The following is an 18372-nucleotide window of genomic DNA, read 5'->3' on the forward strand; positions in this document are numbered from 1 at the left end:
GAATCCCTCAATCTATGAAGAAGCAACACTGTTGATCCGACTGTCAACCTAACATTCGCTATAAACGCCGCCCAAAGAATAATGCTTCTCTGTTGTTTTAGATAGCAACTTTTCCACTCACAATAACTTTTATATCTGTCTCACACACACACACTTCTCCATCCACACACCACCTTTGGTACCCCACAAGGGTACCCCCCTGGGATCCCTTCAGAAGCCAAACACTAAACATGGCCTTTCTGGGAAGTCATTGTTACGGTTATTTATAGGGCACAGTGGTGCTGGCAGAGGGGAGCAGGGGAAAAGGGGAAAACAATCCTCCTCTGTGTGTTTTTGTGCTCTGTGTGTGTGTGTGTTGTGGGGGGGGGGGGGGGGGGGGGGGGGGGGGGGTTGTGGTTATATACACACAATAGGGTTTTGCCTGTGGCTGATATTTATAAGTCATGTTTGGTACGAGAATATTTTGGGAGTCTCCCCTGAGACCCCTGAGATAATAAATCTGACTTGTTCCATGATCCTTATACTCCCCTTGTTTTTCTCCCACCTCCCTCTTTCTGTCACACACACACACACACACACACACACACACACACACACACACACACACACAATCGCATGGAAATTTCATTTTAACCAGAGAAAAGAGTGATGTATTTCAACTGTTGTCACTAAATGTTTGAGGTAAAGCTTGTTTTTTAGCTGGTAGTTGTCCCATTCTGTTTAAAAAAAGAATAAGTTGGTCATTGATTTTGATTCATCTCACAGTATACAAGAGTAAAATAAAACACTGTCTTTGTTTGTTGCATAAGTAAAAAAACAACAACAAACAAAACACACCCTTCTATGTATTTTTTTTCTTCCCATCATCATCTTCTCTCTTCACTTTGATTCAGTTTGTTTCCTTCTGAGCTTTATTGCGTTGGGTTTGTGTCCGCTGTGTGTCGGAGCAGCTCATCCACTTGCATCCTTAAATCATGAGTCATTGTTAGAGTGAACTGCTGAGTCACACTTTGCTTCTTTGGACATCCTGGCCTCACTGACCTCTAATCCGGTCTGTGTGTGTGTGTTAGCTATGAATGTGCAGCGGTTGTGACATTTTTTGCAGCCTTGTCTGTGTTTGCCTCCTGTATAATAATATTTAGAATAGAGCACAATGACTTTTAAGATTTTATATTTCAATCAAACAGTTCCAGGAATTTAGCCATAGGAAACAAAAAGTCAGGAACTTCTGAGTGCAGAGAAATTAGTCCAGTAATGAATTTGGAAAACTAAGATTTGGTTTGAGAAGTAAGTCTTTCATACAACTAGACAGCCGTGATCATGATGCTTTTTTGTGTTTCAGTGTTGTGTATCTGGTGTTGGAAGGGAGACGTGCAGAGGTATAAATGGGAGATTTAAAAGGACTGCCTTCTGTTACTTCAGTATGTATCAGCAATAAACAAAATTACCATATAAAGTTCACTTCAACTTCATACTCTATTCCACTGTCTCGACATTTAAATAGTTGTTTAAATGTCAGCTTCAGTTTTGAGAAGTTCCTGAAAATGTTCCTGCTGTGAAAAAAAGGCTGTAACAGAAGAGTGCGTGAGTGTGTGTGTGTAAGTGTGTGTGTGTGTGGTGTGTGTGTGTGTGTAAGTGCTTGCTTGTACTGTGGTGAAAACCAGGCTGACTCATTTGTGTTTCTGTGTCTTGTTTGTTTGAGTCTGCCTAAAGGTTTTTGGTGCATCTATCCACTATTTAAGTTATTTTCTAATACCACAGTTGTAAGACAACAACAGAGTCACACACTATTAAGGGAATTACAGCTGCAGCTATTTAATTATCAAAACAAGTCCATCCCCTTTAAGCATGACACAAACGTGGAGTGTCACCGGTAGTGATGCGATTCTGATATATTTTCTTATTTATTAATATTTTAATAAGTTTTCATTCATTTATGCTGGACATATATTACATACAAAATGTAGGAGTTTTGTGAAGTTTTACACTGCTTGCACATGTCTTATTTCTGTTCTTGAGTCAAAATGGTTCGATCCAACTTCCTTTACGCCAGACTGTGAGTTCGTATTAAGACTCATTAACATGCTAATTACATTTGAGATACATACTCTTTCTGCCTAGCCCTAGAGCATTACATGTCATTAGGAAATATGTCTTTTGTAGCCCAAAACAAAATGTGCATGTCAGTGTTTGTGTGTGTGTGCATAACCAACTGTAACTGTGTGAGAAAAAATCTAAATGCAGTGATGATTGACCTTCTTGTTCTTCTTCTGTCTTCACAGGACATGAGGAAACATGTGATGATGACCCTCTTGGACACAGAGCAGTCATATGTGGAGGCACTTCGCAGTCTCATTCAGGTAACACGCGCAGACACACAACTATACATACTCATACAGGTAAGCACATACACCCACGCAGTATCACAGATATTCTCACATCTAGTCAAATTAGTTCACGGATGTTCACGAACAGACACACACAAACAGTCTTATTGAGTGTGTTGCCATCTCACACACACACACACACACACACACACACACACACACACACACACACACAAAGAAACAAACTCCTTTGTGGATTCACAGATTGCTGAGGACATGAATAACAAATGTAGGTAACAAAGGCATTATGTAATCCACTTATTGTCAGTCATCCTGTCAGCTAATCTGCTAACCCTATCAAGTCTAACTGTCATCAGCATTATCTGCCCCCCCCCCCCCTCCCCCCCACACACACAGACGCTCTCGCTCTCTCTCCTGTATCTTACCTATCTCTGTCCCAACAGCTAACCTTTACCCCAAATCTTAGCCGCATCCTCCTCTCTCTATCACACACCCACACCTACACACACACCTCTCCTTCCCTACCTGTGATCACCTGGTTGCGTAACCTGTCACCATTCGCCGTGTGTGGGCGAACAGTGTGTGCGTGCATTTTTATGAAATGTGTGAGTGTGTGATTGTCCACATGCACGCTGACTTTTCTGTGTTTCTCCTTATGCATGTGTGTCTGCGTGTGTGGCCACAAAGTGAATAATCCTGGGCTGTGTTCCCATGGCGACACAGTGAAAGTAAGTGTTACCACAGTGACTGCAGTGAAAGTGCAGATCCCCGAAGGAGGGTGTCAGATGTGGTTCATCTGAGACAGTTACAGCAGCGCCGTCCAAAGTTGAAATCTAATTCTTTGCAGTCTCTTTTTTGGGACTTTTTTTGGGAAGGTTTCTGTGACTAGAGAGATTCAGTTTCTGTTCCACAGCAGGGGTACGGCCAGATACCTGGTCTGACATAAAGAATTAATATGAGCTGTGTTTTTTCCAGATAGTTTTTTAACCGAAAAAATGAAATATTTGGAGTTGGTGGGGAACAAAAAAGAACTAAAAAAAGAGCAAATATTGGACTTAAATGAATGTGTGACATTGAATCAATCAATCAGTTTATTAATTGTCCCAAGTGGGCGATTTGTGCTGCAGCAGGCATATTAGCACACAACAAATATCAAAGACAAGATGACATAGACATACAATATAATACAGAAACACAGTGAACCTATGCACCAGGTTCATAAGTGACTCTAAGTCACCATAAGTGACCAATGTTGCTACCCAGGGCCTATCCGTAATATAAAAACACATTGACCCTAGAACTGAAAACATAATATTGTGTGATATACATCACCATTACCCAACGTATCTGTCTTATATGTATACTATATGTAGGCCTACTACAATATATTACACTACTAATATTTTGCACCACAATAAATATCTCACACTACCGATATATTTTGCACAACTTTTACCCTAGATAAAATGTATTCACTGCAAATAAGATACCACAGATAGGATGTAATACATCTCAGTACATTCTAAAACCAATATACACGTAATTGCCCCAATCTCTTGTTGACATGATCATCGTCTACCACCCCCCTAACATCAATAAGATGGTTACCTCCTTCTGCTATTGGCATTTGAGGCTTGAATGGAGACAAGGATGAAGGAGTTCTTTTTTACCAGCCCAATTTAATTAAAAGTAGTCCAGTCTGGCAACACATGAAATAATTGTTTATACTCTAGTACCCAAGTCTAGGAAAGGTGACATAATGTCCAACCAATTAGGTTGGACATTAAGTTGTTGTATTGTCCAGTGGTATGTCATCTGATAGCAGCTGTACCGTAGTGGTACCAGTGGCAGTGTTGTAGTCAAGACCACCCAAACCTAGACCAAGTCATTAGCAAGACCCCAGAGTGTATCGAGACCTAGACAATACCAAGACTTTGAGGGGTTAAGACCAAGTCAAGACCAAGACCAAGACCAAGGGAGGGCAAGACCAGTAAAGACTAAGACCAGTGCCCCACACTACATGGCACATGATAAAATGCGGAACATGATCATAGGCACTTCTCAAATTGATCTGAAAGATCCACATTGCACAGGCAATTTATTGATATTCTCACAGTTGTGGTCTTGGCTGGTTGTGAAATAAAATCCCGAGTCCTCTGTGTTTGAGAACGAGACAAGGACGAGTACCTTGTACCATGTTCTTGGTGTAAGCCTATACGTGTATGCATATATGTATATTAATAACTGTGTATATTGTTTTAATTTATATGTTATCATATTTTAATATACACATAATTATATCCTGTATGTGTAGCATTAAGGAACTACAGATTTCATTTCGTTATGCAGCCTTGTCCTGACAAATAAACAACCTTGTAACGTTACCTTATATCCTGAAATGCGGTCCATACTGAGATGAGACCGAGACCTTTAAAAAGTGGTCTCCAGACCGAGATCAGTCTTGTGGGTATATCAATAAATTGCCTTGCATTGTCCGATTTATTAGCGTACATCCTAACTTTGATTGGATGTAAAACCTTACTGCTTCAAATGCAACCAATAACGTGAGTCATTGCTAATTAAACGTATTTGTTCCTGTGAACCGCTGTCACCCGCCCCTCTTCACACGCGCTCCATGAAAGTGACAGGAGAAGCTGTGGCTGTCTGGGAGCACGGGGGTATGTGAGCAAAATCTTCGTAATAACATTTGTCTACCTAAGTTAAACCATAAAGAATTAATTAGTAAAACAATGCCCAGTAGAAAAAACACAGCTATCTGTAAATTCAGCAGTGCAACGCTTAACGTTACGGAGGCGGTTGGACCACGTTAAACTTTTATTCTTACTTTCTTTAAGCATAAAGAAAGGTAACTTTAGCTATGTGTAAGTGACGTTAGCAAAGCTAGCAAGCTTACCTATGTATGTCATGCTGAATTTTTCGCGGCACTCTTGGATAGTTTGAGTTGCTTGTCAGTTATTTGTCACCTAGCAAGAGACTGAGGGGACAGGGCATGTAATGAGAACTTGTTCCTACGTTAACGTTACATCCAGAGTCGTTTTGTTACGTTACATCTTAGCTTGTGATAAACAATGACGAGACAGGTCACATAAAGCTATATAGTTAATGTTTAAGTTACATCAACCCTAGGTAATGTCAGTTGCGTATAGCTCCCGTCATTAAAGCTTATTTATAACGTTACGTCGTGGTAACGTTAGCGATCCCTCATTTAGGTGACAGAGCTGGCCTAGAGATCTGGCAGCAGAGAGTGGAGAACAACTAAAGTTAATATGCCTCCATTTCTGTAAAGAATTTACATATTAATATGGCCATACAGAGCAACTTATTTAATTGATTATGTTGCTCTGTATGTCCATAAACACATGGCATGTTATTTTAAGAAAGCTAATTTTGAGTTTGAATGCACATTTGCAGATCAAATATGGACAGAAGACAAGAGTCAAACAGAAAAGCTAATGCTTGCACACACAAATTGTATTGTGTTAGGTGGATGGTAAAACTTGGAACAATGTTGAATTAAGATGGTTAAGTTGATTTCAGCTCCTAGTGTTTGTATGTGGGTGTTTTTATGGGAATGTGGATCTTCCAGATCAATTTAAGAAGCGCCTATGATCATGTTCCACATTTTATTGTATCTCATGTAGCGTGTCTCCATACACTGGTCTTGGTCTTGACTTGGCCTCCATCTGGGTGGGCTTGATAACAAAACTTCCACAAGATTATCGGACGTTGTAAGTTAATGTACTGCCCACCACGCTACTTCAGAAAAGACTACATCACTGATGATATCCTAATCCTGGATGTTTAAAATGTAGTGACTTAAGTGATTCTTGACTCATAACTCTTCCCATTTCATATTCTAGATAATTTATCCAATTAATAGCAACCAAGTCCCAAATAGCCGCCTACCCCGTTTACTGTCCTGGTGTGGGAACACATTTTGACAAATAAACGCAGGTCTCCATTAAACGTCTGGTCTAGTTTTTATATAAGTTCTTTGGATGTATAAAACCTCTTAAACCCCGCATAGTCGCCTGCTTTAGCTGCTTCTAAGCTGCTTAGTTCTTTAATACAAATATTAATGTTTAAACGTATGATCAATATGTCAGCATGGACATGCTACACATCGTTAGATCGGTTAGATCCTCCACAATTCAATCGTTCATTTAAATTAACAGAAACAACAAGCCCAAAGTGTAATTCTTATAGATATACTTCAGTTTTGTGCGAGAGGAATTAAAGGCCTGTGCCTTATGGACACCTGTTCCAAATTTAGGCAGGGTCAATTCAGTGATTTTAGCAAATAAACACTCAAGCTATTAATCAAAGTTTTACGGTAGTATCCCTTTTTTCAAAGTTGGTCTTCTACCAATCATCTACTCGATCACTGAAGTACGCCAAAAATGGATTTGGCCACGTTAAAAAATTAAATGCAAATTAAATGAGCACCCTTAAGCCAACTGTGCAAATGGTAAAAGTCACTGCATAAGAATCCAAATGAAACAGTCCTGCAAATCAGATGTCTGGCAAGCAGCTCAGATAATAAAATACAGAGCGCAGAGCAATCTGCATTGTAGTTAGGGTGAAAGGAAACCATATTTAGTGTGTGCAACAAAAAAAGACTTCTGAATTTCATTTGTAATCCAGATAAATTGTCTATTAACATTTTAGGAATGAAGCGCAGGTTGGCGTCAGATGTGAAGCGTAGCACTGAGTTATAACACTGACACCCAAAGAGAAGCTTTATGAACCCAATGAAATGAAATAGTATTGTCTTAAAACCTTAATGTAATTCCACCCAAATGTCTCCTTTAGTAGCTTCAGAGTTCGAAAGCACATTCATTTTCTATATTCATTCTATTTCAGTCAGTCCCTTAAATGACTGTTATAATAATTTACTCTTAGTTCTCAAAAGCATCAATGCTAGAAATGTGTCAAACTAATTTCCTCCCGTCATCCAAACACAGTTCCACCACTGCGGGGCGACATTTGCAGGTAACCTCATGCACGTTCAAAATGATTTGAAATGGTCATTAATTAACGGGATGCCTTGTCCCCTCAGGACTACATGCGTCCTCTCAAACAGCCAGACAGCGGCTCCATAGTGGACCCACTGCTTGTGGACGAGATGTTTTACCAGATCCCAGAGATCCTGGAGCACCACGAGCACTTCCTGGACCAAGTCTCCGGCTGCGTCAGCCAGTGGCACGACAGGCAGACCATTGGACACATCCTCATCCAATCAGTGAGTAAAGATGACACATCTGTCCTCTCCTGCTATCTTTAATGATACACAGATAAGTTCACGTGTCATTCTTTTTACATTTTACAAATAGACCAATTTTGTTGAAGTTTGAGGTGGAGATCAACTATTTTAAGAAGGACAATGTGATGTCCAGAATTTTTCAGTAAGGGTTAACAGATCTGTAAAACTCATATTTCAAAAGTTTTTTCAGGCGACCCTTTTTAATTGCAAAGCTCTTTTCTGTTGCAAATGTATTTTAAATCAAGTGCATACAAGTTTCACTATACTTTATTTTAAAGTTTAATTCCAAAACATTTTAAAGTAAAGTAACTTGTGCAGACATGACATTTAAAATGTATTTAACTGTAGGCCAGAGCTTGAATGAATAAACAATAAACAACACGGCAGGGAGGACTGAAGAGAAGCTGCTTTATTAAGAGATGGTCTATAGTTGGCAACACTAGTTTAATATTTTGTTTTCCACTTGAACTCTTGACGACCCATTTAAAAATTTCCCATGAACTAAAGGGTAAAAGCAGTGCTCTAAAACATTCGTGTTAGGGGAAATATCAAGTTTCAACCCTTCTTCTTGTCCAGGCTGACTGTTTGAGCAAACTGAAATTCTTCATAGACAGACCAGAATGCAGTGTGGCCACAGGCTTTGTTTTTTGCGTGGGGGGAAAACCCCTTACTCTCTTGCTATGTTAATGCTATTGTTATCACTCTCAGCACCTCACAGCTTGAATGAAACAGTTTCACACACACTCACTGGGGACACAAGGACAATGTGGGAAATGCAGAAAACCACTAACTGAATTGCAAGATGATGAAGCAGAGCCTGCACCCAAAACATTTTTTTTTTCATTCCTTCTGAGATAGATTCACAGATTCATTATATATAAACTGTTTAATTTTATACTGTGGTTTGCTATGTGTGGGATTTCCTGAAAAGAGAAAGTTAGAATATAGAAACAAGAATATTATTGGAAAATAGCTGCAAGTACAAACGTGAGTTTTCTTCTGTCTAGTGGCAGATCCTCCACACTGTTCTGACTGAGCGTCCCTCCCCCACTGCTTGATGCTCCCCTTCCTTTTCTCCCCGCCGCAGCTCTTAAAGCTGCAGCAGCTGCAGTGCTTTCAGGCCTCGTTGGCGCAGTAGGCAGCGCGTCAGTCTCATAATCTGAAGGTCGTGAGTTCGAGCCTCACACGGGGCACGGTGTTTTGTTCAGGGGTTTGCTGTTGAAAGAACATTTAGCAGGTTTGGTTTGTCATGGCTGTATGGGTTGTGTGAAATGTGTACCTGCATTGATCACAGCTTTGTCTCACAAGCAGCAGTAAATCTGTGTAGAGGACAAATGGTTTCAAGACTGACCGTTTCCCTCCCTCCTAAACAGATATATGTGTAATAACTTATTTTTGATCTTGTTAATACATTTAGATTGTTTAAATAATCTAGATTTTACAACTTCCTAATATATTTATAAAATACAACATAGTAGACTTAGGATACTGGACTGGACTCATGTCAATTGTGGTATTTTCACAGTCCAGTTCATAAGGGAGAAAGGCATTGAAGGTTCAAAGTTCATTTTATTCGTCCATAAAATCCTGGAAATTACAGTGCTCCAATCCTCACCAAACAACACTGATTACAGGACCAAGGAAATAGCTTTGAATTTAAAGGGGGTGTTGATAGGTGTAAAAGAATTATTCAAATAATATGATATAAAAGTCTATTCAAAAGTTTCATGTTTCAAGAATTGAAAACTACAACATTTAACTACAGACACTTTTTTTAAAAAGCAGAATGTACCCTGGACACCCAACAATATTGTATCATAAAAGACAACATTTACTTGACATTATTAAGAGTGCAAACATCAGTGGGTTAAAGAGTAAAAAATAAACAATGCATTAAGTTGTCTGCATTATTTTTTAGATTGCTTTTTAGCAACCACCTTATAATCTCTAATTTGAAGGTAAGAAGGTTAAAGTTAGTTTCTGCTGTGACTAAGTCCTCAGATTCTCCACAGATGTTATTTCTCTGTCCTCACACTGTTCCCCAAAGACTGAGAAGAGGGAGAATGGACAGAGAGGAGAGGACACTTGGAGATGGATGAGAAAAGAGAAATGCAGGAACAGAAGAGGGCCAGGTTATTTCATGAAATGGTAGAAAGCTGGTTACTCTTAAGTTAAATAAGGCCCCACATTGTGCCGGATGTCTGTTAACACTCTGTATGTTTGTGCTCCTATTTTTTGCTTATTTTTTGAGCTCTGAGTCTTTCTCTGTACTCTGCCGTATTATTTGTGAAAAGAAAGCAGGTCAAGGTGAATCATCATTGTGTGTGTGTGTGTGTGTGTGTGTGTTTATGTTTGAAGGAGTGAAAGAACACAAAATACTCTATTCTTTTCTAATGCCGACCAAAACATATTGAAAACCACTTACGCCAAGGTTTCTTCTGTAATCTCTCTGATTACAGCTCTCTCGCTATTATTATGATGTAATTACACAGTAACAAATACAACATGTGCTAAATGTTAACTGTTGAGCACATGTTATTAAGTTAAAGTGAACCAAAACAACAATGCAGAGAGGTAGTTTTCTCTTTATTTGTAGCGGTTGTTTTTCCAGATTATTTACCCAAATGCAACAATCTAACTGTGGAATATCCATCCTGGAATTGGTGACTTGATGCTTGTGACATCTTCTTATATTGAATGAGAATGATATTTTCAAAAAGTTTGATCCTACTGTATAGTCGTGTTAGTGTTTTTAAATTAATTAATTAGTTGTTCAGTCCATGACAAGTTAAAAAAAAAGTAAAATAATATCAAATCATCACACTTGTATTATATTGTTCGATTGACAGTCTGACGGAGAAAAGCAGCAAAGCCTCACAATTAAGACGTTGGAATAAGCTATTTTGCTTATTAAATAACTGAAACTAGTTATCAATCATCAAAATTGTTGACATTTATTTTCTGTCAATCAACTAATAAATTGTTTCAGCTCCAATAGCTGTATAATGTTCTCACCAGCACCTCAGATATCCTACTTTACATAACATGTTGCTCAAACCTAAACAATGATGTTGTCTCACTATATTTGCCTTCATTTTGCTAACAGGGTTGCTAACTACAGGCGGCGTGTAACTGCACCAGTTTCTATCTGGCATGTTTAATTTTTTTCAACAAAAAAAAGTGCACCATCAGATTCAATTTAAATAAGCTACTGCCATATAAAAGAGTAAACTTGTAAATTTAATGTCCTCTTCTCCTTTTGTCCAGTTCTCCAAAGAGACTCTAGCTAATATGTATTCAGCGTACATTGACAACTTTCTCAACGCCAAAGATGCTGTGAGGATTGCCAAGGAGGCCAAGCCGTCTTTTCACAAGTTTCTGGAGGTGAGGTCACAGGATGTTTTGTCCGAGTCTGCTCTTGTGTGTTTGTTTGGAAAACTGGGAACCAGTCTAGACATTTGTACTAATGAATGAAGTAATGAACGTCAGGAGTTTGACCACTGTGTGCCAACGCTTTGACTGGGAAATGCTGACTGCTGTGCTTTGTTGGCTCTACTTGTCAATGTTAGTGTTGTGTACACGTTAATGTGTGTGCTTCTTTTCTTGTTCCTCCTGTTTATCCATGCTGTTGTTACAGTGAGTTTTGGACACTTGCTTGATTGTTCTTGCTCTACAGGACTTCAGGATCAGTCTTCTGAATAAATAAATTGAGAAGCGCGTGTTTAGTTCTGAATGTTTCTTCTACTTGTCAGTGAATTCAGACAAAATGTTGGGAAAACCTGACAAGAGCTGACTAACAATCTTAAATCTTACTCTTTTCCTTCCAATGCTCTTGTTTCTAAATCAGGTGGTATCAGATTTTATGTGAGGAACATCTTTTCCTCCTCTGCTCAAGAGATCTAAAAATTTCAGATACTACTGAAATTGTTTCTCTATTTCAGTACATTTTCATCTTTTTGGGTTACTCCTCTCTTAGGAACTGGAAAAAAGTATTGTCCATGAGATGTACTACCAACCCTCTCTTTAAACCAACTGAAGGAGATAATTTGACAGGGATATTTTAGCGATCCGTCCAGTCAAATTCGGTAGACCACTGTTGTACATTTTGATACTGTGGTGTGCCACCAGAAATAAATGTATGGGAAACACAGCACACGAAGGCTGCGCAGACCAGAACTCGGATACAAAAATTGTCATCAGCTACCACAAAAACCTATCAATGTCCATGTCTTGATCTCAGTTTTCAACTATAGAGCACTTCATGCCAGACAGCGTTTTTCCAGTGGAACCACTTCGCCATCCTGTGGTGGAGACATGAAGTGTAACACTGGCCTGAGTGTAGAGTCGAACATCTTGTTACTTTGGGCTTTCTTAAGTCTCACCTATTTTCTTACCCTCTCTTATACCCATGTTCTTTCCCTGTCCTCCTTCCTTCCTTCACTCCAACAGCAAAACATGCGTGAGAACAAGGAGAAACAGGCTCTAGGTGATCTGATGATTAAACCAGTCCAGAGGATTCCTCGCTACGAGCTGCTGGTTAAGGTGAATTATCTCAAAATATAACTGCCCACTTTCCGCCTCATTTCTGTGTTTAGCGACAAGAAGCTCAAGTAAAGGGAGATGAATATATTGTTTGTGTTGTTTATTCTAGGACCTGCTCAAGCACACGCCGGAGGATCACCCAGACCACTCATACTTACTGGACGCCCAGAGGGACATCAAGCGATTGGCCGAGAAGATCAATAAGGGCCGTCGCTCTGCTGAGGAGGCAGAGAGGGAGGCCAGGGTCATCCAGGAGATTGAGGCGCACATAGAGGGAGTTGAACATGTGAGATATTTATTATTTACAGTATATTTTAAAAAGATAAACTGTTTACGACTTAGTGTTTACTTGTCTAGTAGTACTGTAGTACAAATTAGAGTTCTCTTTTCCAATGATTATGATTTTTCATCATTATTCATCATATCATCTTTTTCTGTGTGTGTGTTTGTATTAGATACTGAACCCACAAAGGAAGTTCCTCAGACAGGAAATGGTCATGGAGGCGGTAAGAAATATTTTTTCAACTGACAAAATTGGTGTCTGTATTCCTTATGTCTTATAAATTAAGTCAAAGTAACAAACAATTAAAGCAAACAGTATCATAAATTAGGCAGTTACACTTTGACTAACCTAAATCACAACATTTTAATTTTACTTGTATTGAATCTTCTGTTGTTACATAAATGACCCATGACCCAACTGAAGAACTCTTCCCTGTCACCTTTCTCTCTGCAGAAGACAGTGGGGGGGAAGAAAGACCGTTCTCTCTTCCTCTTCAGTGATCTGATCATCTGCACCACCCTCAAGAGGAAGTCTGGCTCATTAAGGCGCAGCTCCATGAGCCTGTACGCGATATACACACACGCACAAACATAAAAACACTGACAGAGGTGGAAAGACATACACACACTATCATAATACAGTTTCCAAACCACACTGCCCCCTGGTGTTGAACAACAGATGTACAGAAAGCGTTTGACAAAATTGTGTCTCACTCTTTCTGGTGGTTTCTCTGCTGCTGTCTCACTCTCAGATACTCTGCTGCGAGTGTGATCGATACATCCAGTAAATACAAGTTCCTATGGAAGCTGCCCCTGGAGGACGTGGAGGTGGTGAAAAGTATGGCTTATCTTTTCTTCATATGACTCTACTTCTTTGGACACACGCAAATGTTTCACTGCTAATTACTGATATGAGTAGCGTTTGTTTTCTTATTTTTCTACTCAATTATATTTCAAAATTATTATCAAAATCACTGGTGGAGACACTAAGAAGGAATGACATGATACATTTAGGCAGGGTCATTGTTGCCTGATTCATCAATATTAAAATTAAATATGTAAGTTTTTGAGATATGTTTATCAGATTATGATGGTGTTCTTTCATTGAAAATCTCTGCATCAGGCTCCACTCAGGCAACAAACAAGGAGAGCATCCAGAAGATGATTAGTCGATTAGACGAGGATCTCAGCACTCTGGGTCAGATCAGCAAACTGTCAGAAACCCTCAGCTTCCCACACCAGGTACTGTGGACCAACACATGAGCACACACGCAGACAAACAAAGTAACTAAATGTTTGTATCAAATGTCTGCAGTTTGTATCAATTCTTTTTTTGTTATAACCCTTCCTCCTTCCCTCAGTATCATTGATTTAAACACAATGAGAAAATGTTACTTCATTTCTTATGAGCTTTTGATCTTTCTTATTGTCTTCTGTTTTATTACGTGGAAAAACATCTAATGGCCTTTTTCTTGTCGTTTCCATTTCTCTCAGTCCCTCGACGAGGTAATAAAAGATCTGATGTCATCAGTGCACAGGGAGCTGTCAGAGAAGCAGTCCCTGGCCTTCAGTATGACCTTCCTGCCCACAAAGCTGGAGTTCACCACGGCCTCCGCTGAGAGCAGCTTTGTCTTCGAGTTTACCTCTCCTGACATTCGCTCCAACTTTGAACAGGCATTTGAAGAAGCCAAGAAGAAGTTAGGTCAGTGAAAATGCGTTATAGTGAGACAAGACATTATTTACTACACTGTAGCTTATAAACAGTTGAATCTTTTAGCCCGGCTCTATTGAGCAACATTAAATTAATTTTCTGGTAATTATTATTTTATTGCTAATGATTCTTAGTAGGATTAGGCCTAGAGCTGCTTTATATAAGTGGTTTAATATGCAATGTGTCATTGTGTTTAGCAATGAATAAGGACCAGTGGGACCCAGAGTTTCTTAAGGCCATTCCTATTATGAAGACACGTAGTGGAATGCAGGTGAGAGCTGCAGTACGACTGTATAATCTGTGTGTGTGTATCTATATCTATCTATATATATATATATATATATATATATATATATATATATATATGTGTGTGTGTGTAAAAGCCATGATTTACGTAATAATATACCTGTAGACAAGCGGTCTTTCCAGATGTACAGACGTCATCTCCACTCATGTACTGTCGTTTGTCTCCAGTTTTCATGCGCCTCTCCCAGCCATAGCTGTCCTGACAGTGGCTGTGAGGTGTGGGTGTGTAACAGCGATGGATACGTGGGGCAGGTGAGAAGACACTCCATATGTATCCGTAATTTACCAACCAGTAAAATCAGTGCTTTTGGTGATGATAAACATTCACTTAATACAGAGTTGATCACACTTGTAAGGCTGATTATTCCACATGCTTTTTAGTGGAGAAGAAAAACATCATTTGAATTTTACAAATAGTTCGACTGATGCGATGATACTTATCCGCCCCCAGGTGTGTCTGTTGAACATCAAAGATGAGCCTACAGTGGAAGCCTGTATCGCTGTCTGCTCAGCAAGGATCATATGTATTGCTGCGGTACCTGGACTCAAGGGAAGGTCAGTACGCATGCACGCATGCACGCATGCACGCACGCACACAAACACACACACACACACTCTTGCAAAGGATACAGCAATAAGTTATAACTCATTCTCTCCTCCCATGTGGTACACACTGTTTTACAGTAATTTAGAAATCAATCATTGTCACATCTAGATTTATAAAATGTAAATGGACCTGGAACAGCACCTGCAAAAGATTGATGATTGTGTTAATAGTGTCAAAGGTTTTCAAACTTCTAGATATCATTGCACAGCATTCATTATAGACTATACAGTACAAGTGGTTTCCTCTGCAAATATGGGTTTCATCTTCATCATCTTTTTTATGGCAGACATTTTGATTTGTCAAAGAAGGAAAAGCACAGGTGAAATAAATCTATGACTCAGATCCATCACCTGATCCAGTAAGCCACTTTCATCTGAGGTCATTAAAATCACCTCTAATAACACAGGAAAAACTACGATGTCATCTGATGAGCATGTGGAGCTCAGACATACATACATTAAAAACTCACTTGAGTCGCACCTGACTGGTTTACTAACTCTTATTTTCTGACATCATCTGTATTCTGTACCAGTAACCAATCACTCCTCACCTCTTAGGGAGCGTGGATCAGAGTCCACCCTTGCCCCTATCTCCGGAGCACCCGGTCACGCCCAGCAGCAGCTCCATATATCTATCTCTCATTCATCTCTGGAGCTAACGGAGCAGCCTACAGGTTGGTCCATAAAGGTTTTATAGCATGACAAACAGCTAAACAGGGTTGTAAACTGTAAGCAGCTAGACAAGTAAGGTTTAGAATAATCCTGTCCTATACTGAAATTGAATGAATTCCACTGACTTGTATTCTACCTGTATGTACTGCAGTTTTCTGTTATAAAAGTATGTAGACTGATCAACTGATTGTTTCCAGGACCGGGGGCGGAGCTTGTTCCTTTTGACAGTGATGACACGGATGACGAGGATTCACCCAGTCCTTCCTCCACTCTACAGAGTCAGGCCAGTCATTCCACCATATCATCCAGCTATGGCAGTGAGTAAAAACAGACACTCCTTCACGTCAGTCTTAAAAACACTTCTACACTTCATACAGTTAATTTAAATGAATTTAAACACTATATACTTTCTCTCATTTCTCCCTCAAAGATGACGAGGGCCCAGGCTCAAAGGACATGGCTACAGAGACAACCAGCAGTGAGGAGGAGCAGGAGTTCCCGGTGGCAAGCTCCTACGGGGCTCCAGGGATCTTAGGGGTTAGCGGAGGAGGTCGGGCCCACACAGAGAGCTCCATGGATGGCCGCGCCATGCGCCGCTCCTCCCGGGGCTCGTTCACTAGGGCGAGCCTGGAGGACCTGCTCAGTATCGACCCGGAGGCCTACCAGAGCTCGGTGTGGCTGGGCACAGAGGATGGATGGTGTGTGATGCGCAGACACTCCCCATAAACCTTTGGTCCATTAAACTTACATATGAATGAAAAGTAGAGATATTAACCTTCAAAGAGTTGAATGGATCATTTTCATTTATACATAACAACAAATGAACCTTTTATTTTCTGTTTTCACATAGATATAGCTTCCTTGCTTGCTATTTTACTTTAATAATAATGCTTCCCGTTTCTGTTAGCATCCACGTGTACCAGTCCTCAGACAACATCCGTAACCGTAAAAACAGCATGAAGATGCAGCACTCAGCCTCCATCCTTTGTATACTGTGAGTTGCCTTCTTGGCCTCTATTCGGGCCATTTGATGCAGTGGGCTTCTAATATGTTCTGTCAGGTTTGTCTCCTGGGTGAGGTTTCCTGTTTCTGCTTCCTACAGGTATTTGGACAACAAAGTGTTTGTGTCCTTGGCCAATGGAGAAGTGATTGTCTATCAGAGAGAAGCAGGTAAGCTGGGAGTGCAGAGAGAAGCAGGGCTGTTTTTGCCTCATTTTATTTGGTTTTAATGGTAGCTGAAGCATACAGTGCTTTATTTTTGTTCAAATAGCTGCTACTGTACAGCCATGCTAGTCTGCATCTGCTGGGAGCGCTGACATTATCATTGCCTGTTTCAGATACAATCCCATCATTTAAAGTTTTAAAGTGAATTTTAAGTCTCCCACCCTTGTCCAATACAAAGACTAATCAGGTAGTGTTTATTGTGCAGATATGGTAAAGTTAAATATATATGTTTTATTTTAAAATCACTTTAGTAACAAAATGATTTAAATTCCTCTTTCCTTTTCTGTGTATAATCCTGCCTTAATCTCAATCTGCAGGTAGTTTCTGGGACCCTCAGTCCTCTCAGACATTAGTTCTGGGCACGGCCAGTAGCCCTATCACCAAAATGGTTCCTGTAGGAGGAAAGCTTTGGTGTGGCTCACAGAACAGAGTCCTTATTATCAACACATCCACACTGGTACAAGAGGTAGGCTGAAGGATGGACGGATGCAATGTGAAGGTGAATAGATGACGAGGCAGACAGACCAATCAGTGTGTGTGTAACACGTATTCCCTTTTATCTCAGCACTGGTTCCAGGTGGGTACAGACAGCAGTCGGTGCGTGACTTGCATGGTGGCGTACGGTCAGGGTGTGTGGTTGGCGTTGCAGGGCAGCGCACAGGTCAAATTGTACCACGCTCAGACCTTGGAGAGCCTGATAGAGGTGGATGTGGCGCCGGCTGTGCATAAAATGCTTGCAGGTAAACACACAAAGGAAATATGAGCACACAGATTGTAGAGTGACATGTGTGATTATTTTATTCTGGACATATGCCAGGTGCTTTTTACTTAATTGCTCTCTCTTTAATTCCCATTTTTAACTAATTTAATATGTATAGTTATAATTATACTCTGTTCTCTCTATGCTCCCTAAATTGCTTTCTAAATTCTCTCATTCTCATTCTCCCCTCTTTCTACTGTCCTTCCACCACTTATTGTTTTCTCTCACCTTTACTCCTTCATCCTTACCACTGTCCCTCCCCGCACCTCCAACCCATTCTCTTTTCTTTCTCTCCTCTCAGGCGCAGATGCGATCATCAGACAGCATAAGGCCGCCTGTCTGAGGATCACAGCATTGTTGGCCTGTAAGGATCTGCTGTGGATTGGGACCAGTGCAGGTAAAGACAACCTTTTTAGTCTAAGAAATCTGTAATACATTAACCTGAAACTGAATTTCCATTTTATTTTTAAATAATAATAAAAGATGTGGGCAAATATTTGAAGGTCTGGAAACAAGCTATAAGTAAATCTGCATGCAAACAGTTATACAAAAGGTATAATATGTAAATCTCTATTCAATGTACTTACTTATTGAGAGGGACTCTAAACATTAATCACAGCTCATTTGTGGTTTCTGA

The 18372-nt window shown here is 39.9% G+C and overlaps 1 protein-coding gene and 1 non-coding gene across 2 annotated transcripts in view; both read left to right on the forward strand.

The window, feature by feature from the left end:
- Window positions 1–18372, forward strand: part of LOC123985644 (rho guanine nucleotide exchange factor 17-like) — a 72330-nt gene that overhangs the window by 48870 nt on the left and 5088 nt on the right. Inside the window, exons 3-23 of the mRNA XM_046073368.1 lie at window positions 2283–2360; window positions 7429–7611; window positions 10900–11016; window positions 12082–12174; window positions 12284–12460; window positions 12630–12680; window positions 12911–13020; window positions 13209–13294; window positions 13580–13698; window positions 13951–14158; window positions 14365–14438; window positions 14642–14725; window positions 14925–15028; window positions 15638–15753; window positions 15949–16068; window positions 16182–16449; window positions 16659–16745; window positions 16854–16921; window positions 17293–17441; window positions 17541–17715; window positions 18037–18132. Of these exons, the coding sequence (XP_045929324.1) occupies window positions 2283–2360; window positions 7429–7611; window positions 10900–11016; window positions 12082–12174; window positions 12284–12460; window positions 12630–12680; window positions 12911–13020; window positions 13209–13294; window positions 13580–13698; window positions 13951–14158; window positions 14365–14438; window positions 14642–14725; window positions 14925–15028; window positions 15638–15753; window positions 15949–16068; window positions 16182–16449; window positions 16659–16745; window positions 16854–16921; window positions 17293–17441; window positions 17541–17715; window positions 18037–18132 (2563 nt within the window). The remainder of the gene's footprint in view (window positions 1–2282; window positions 2361–7428; window positions 7612–10899; window positions 11017–12081; window positions 12175–12283; window positions 12461–12629; window positions 12681–12910; window positions 13021–13208; window positions 13295–13579; window positions 13699–13950; window positions 14159–14364; window positions 14439–14641; window positions 14726–14924; window positions 15029–15637; window positions 15754–15948; window positions 16069–16181; window positions 16450–16658; window positions 16746–16853; window positions 16922–17292; window positions 17442–17540; window positions 17716–18036; window positions 18133–18372) is intronic.
- Window positions 8753–8825, forward strand: trnam-cau. Its single transcript has one exon. It is a non-coding gene; the product is annotated as a tRNA-Met (tRNA).

The sequence above is a fragment of the Micropterus dolomieu genome, linkage group LG17, assembly GCF_021292245.1.
Source record: "Micropterus dolomieu isolate WLL.071019.BEF.003 ecotype Adirondacks linkage group LG17, ASM2129224v1, whole genome shotgun sequence".
In the NCBI taxonomy this organism is placed as follows: domain Eukaryota; kingdom Metazoa; phylum Chordata; class Actinopteri; order Centrarchiformes; family Centrarchidae; genus Micropterus; species Micropterus dolomieu.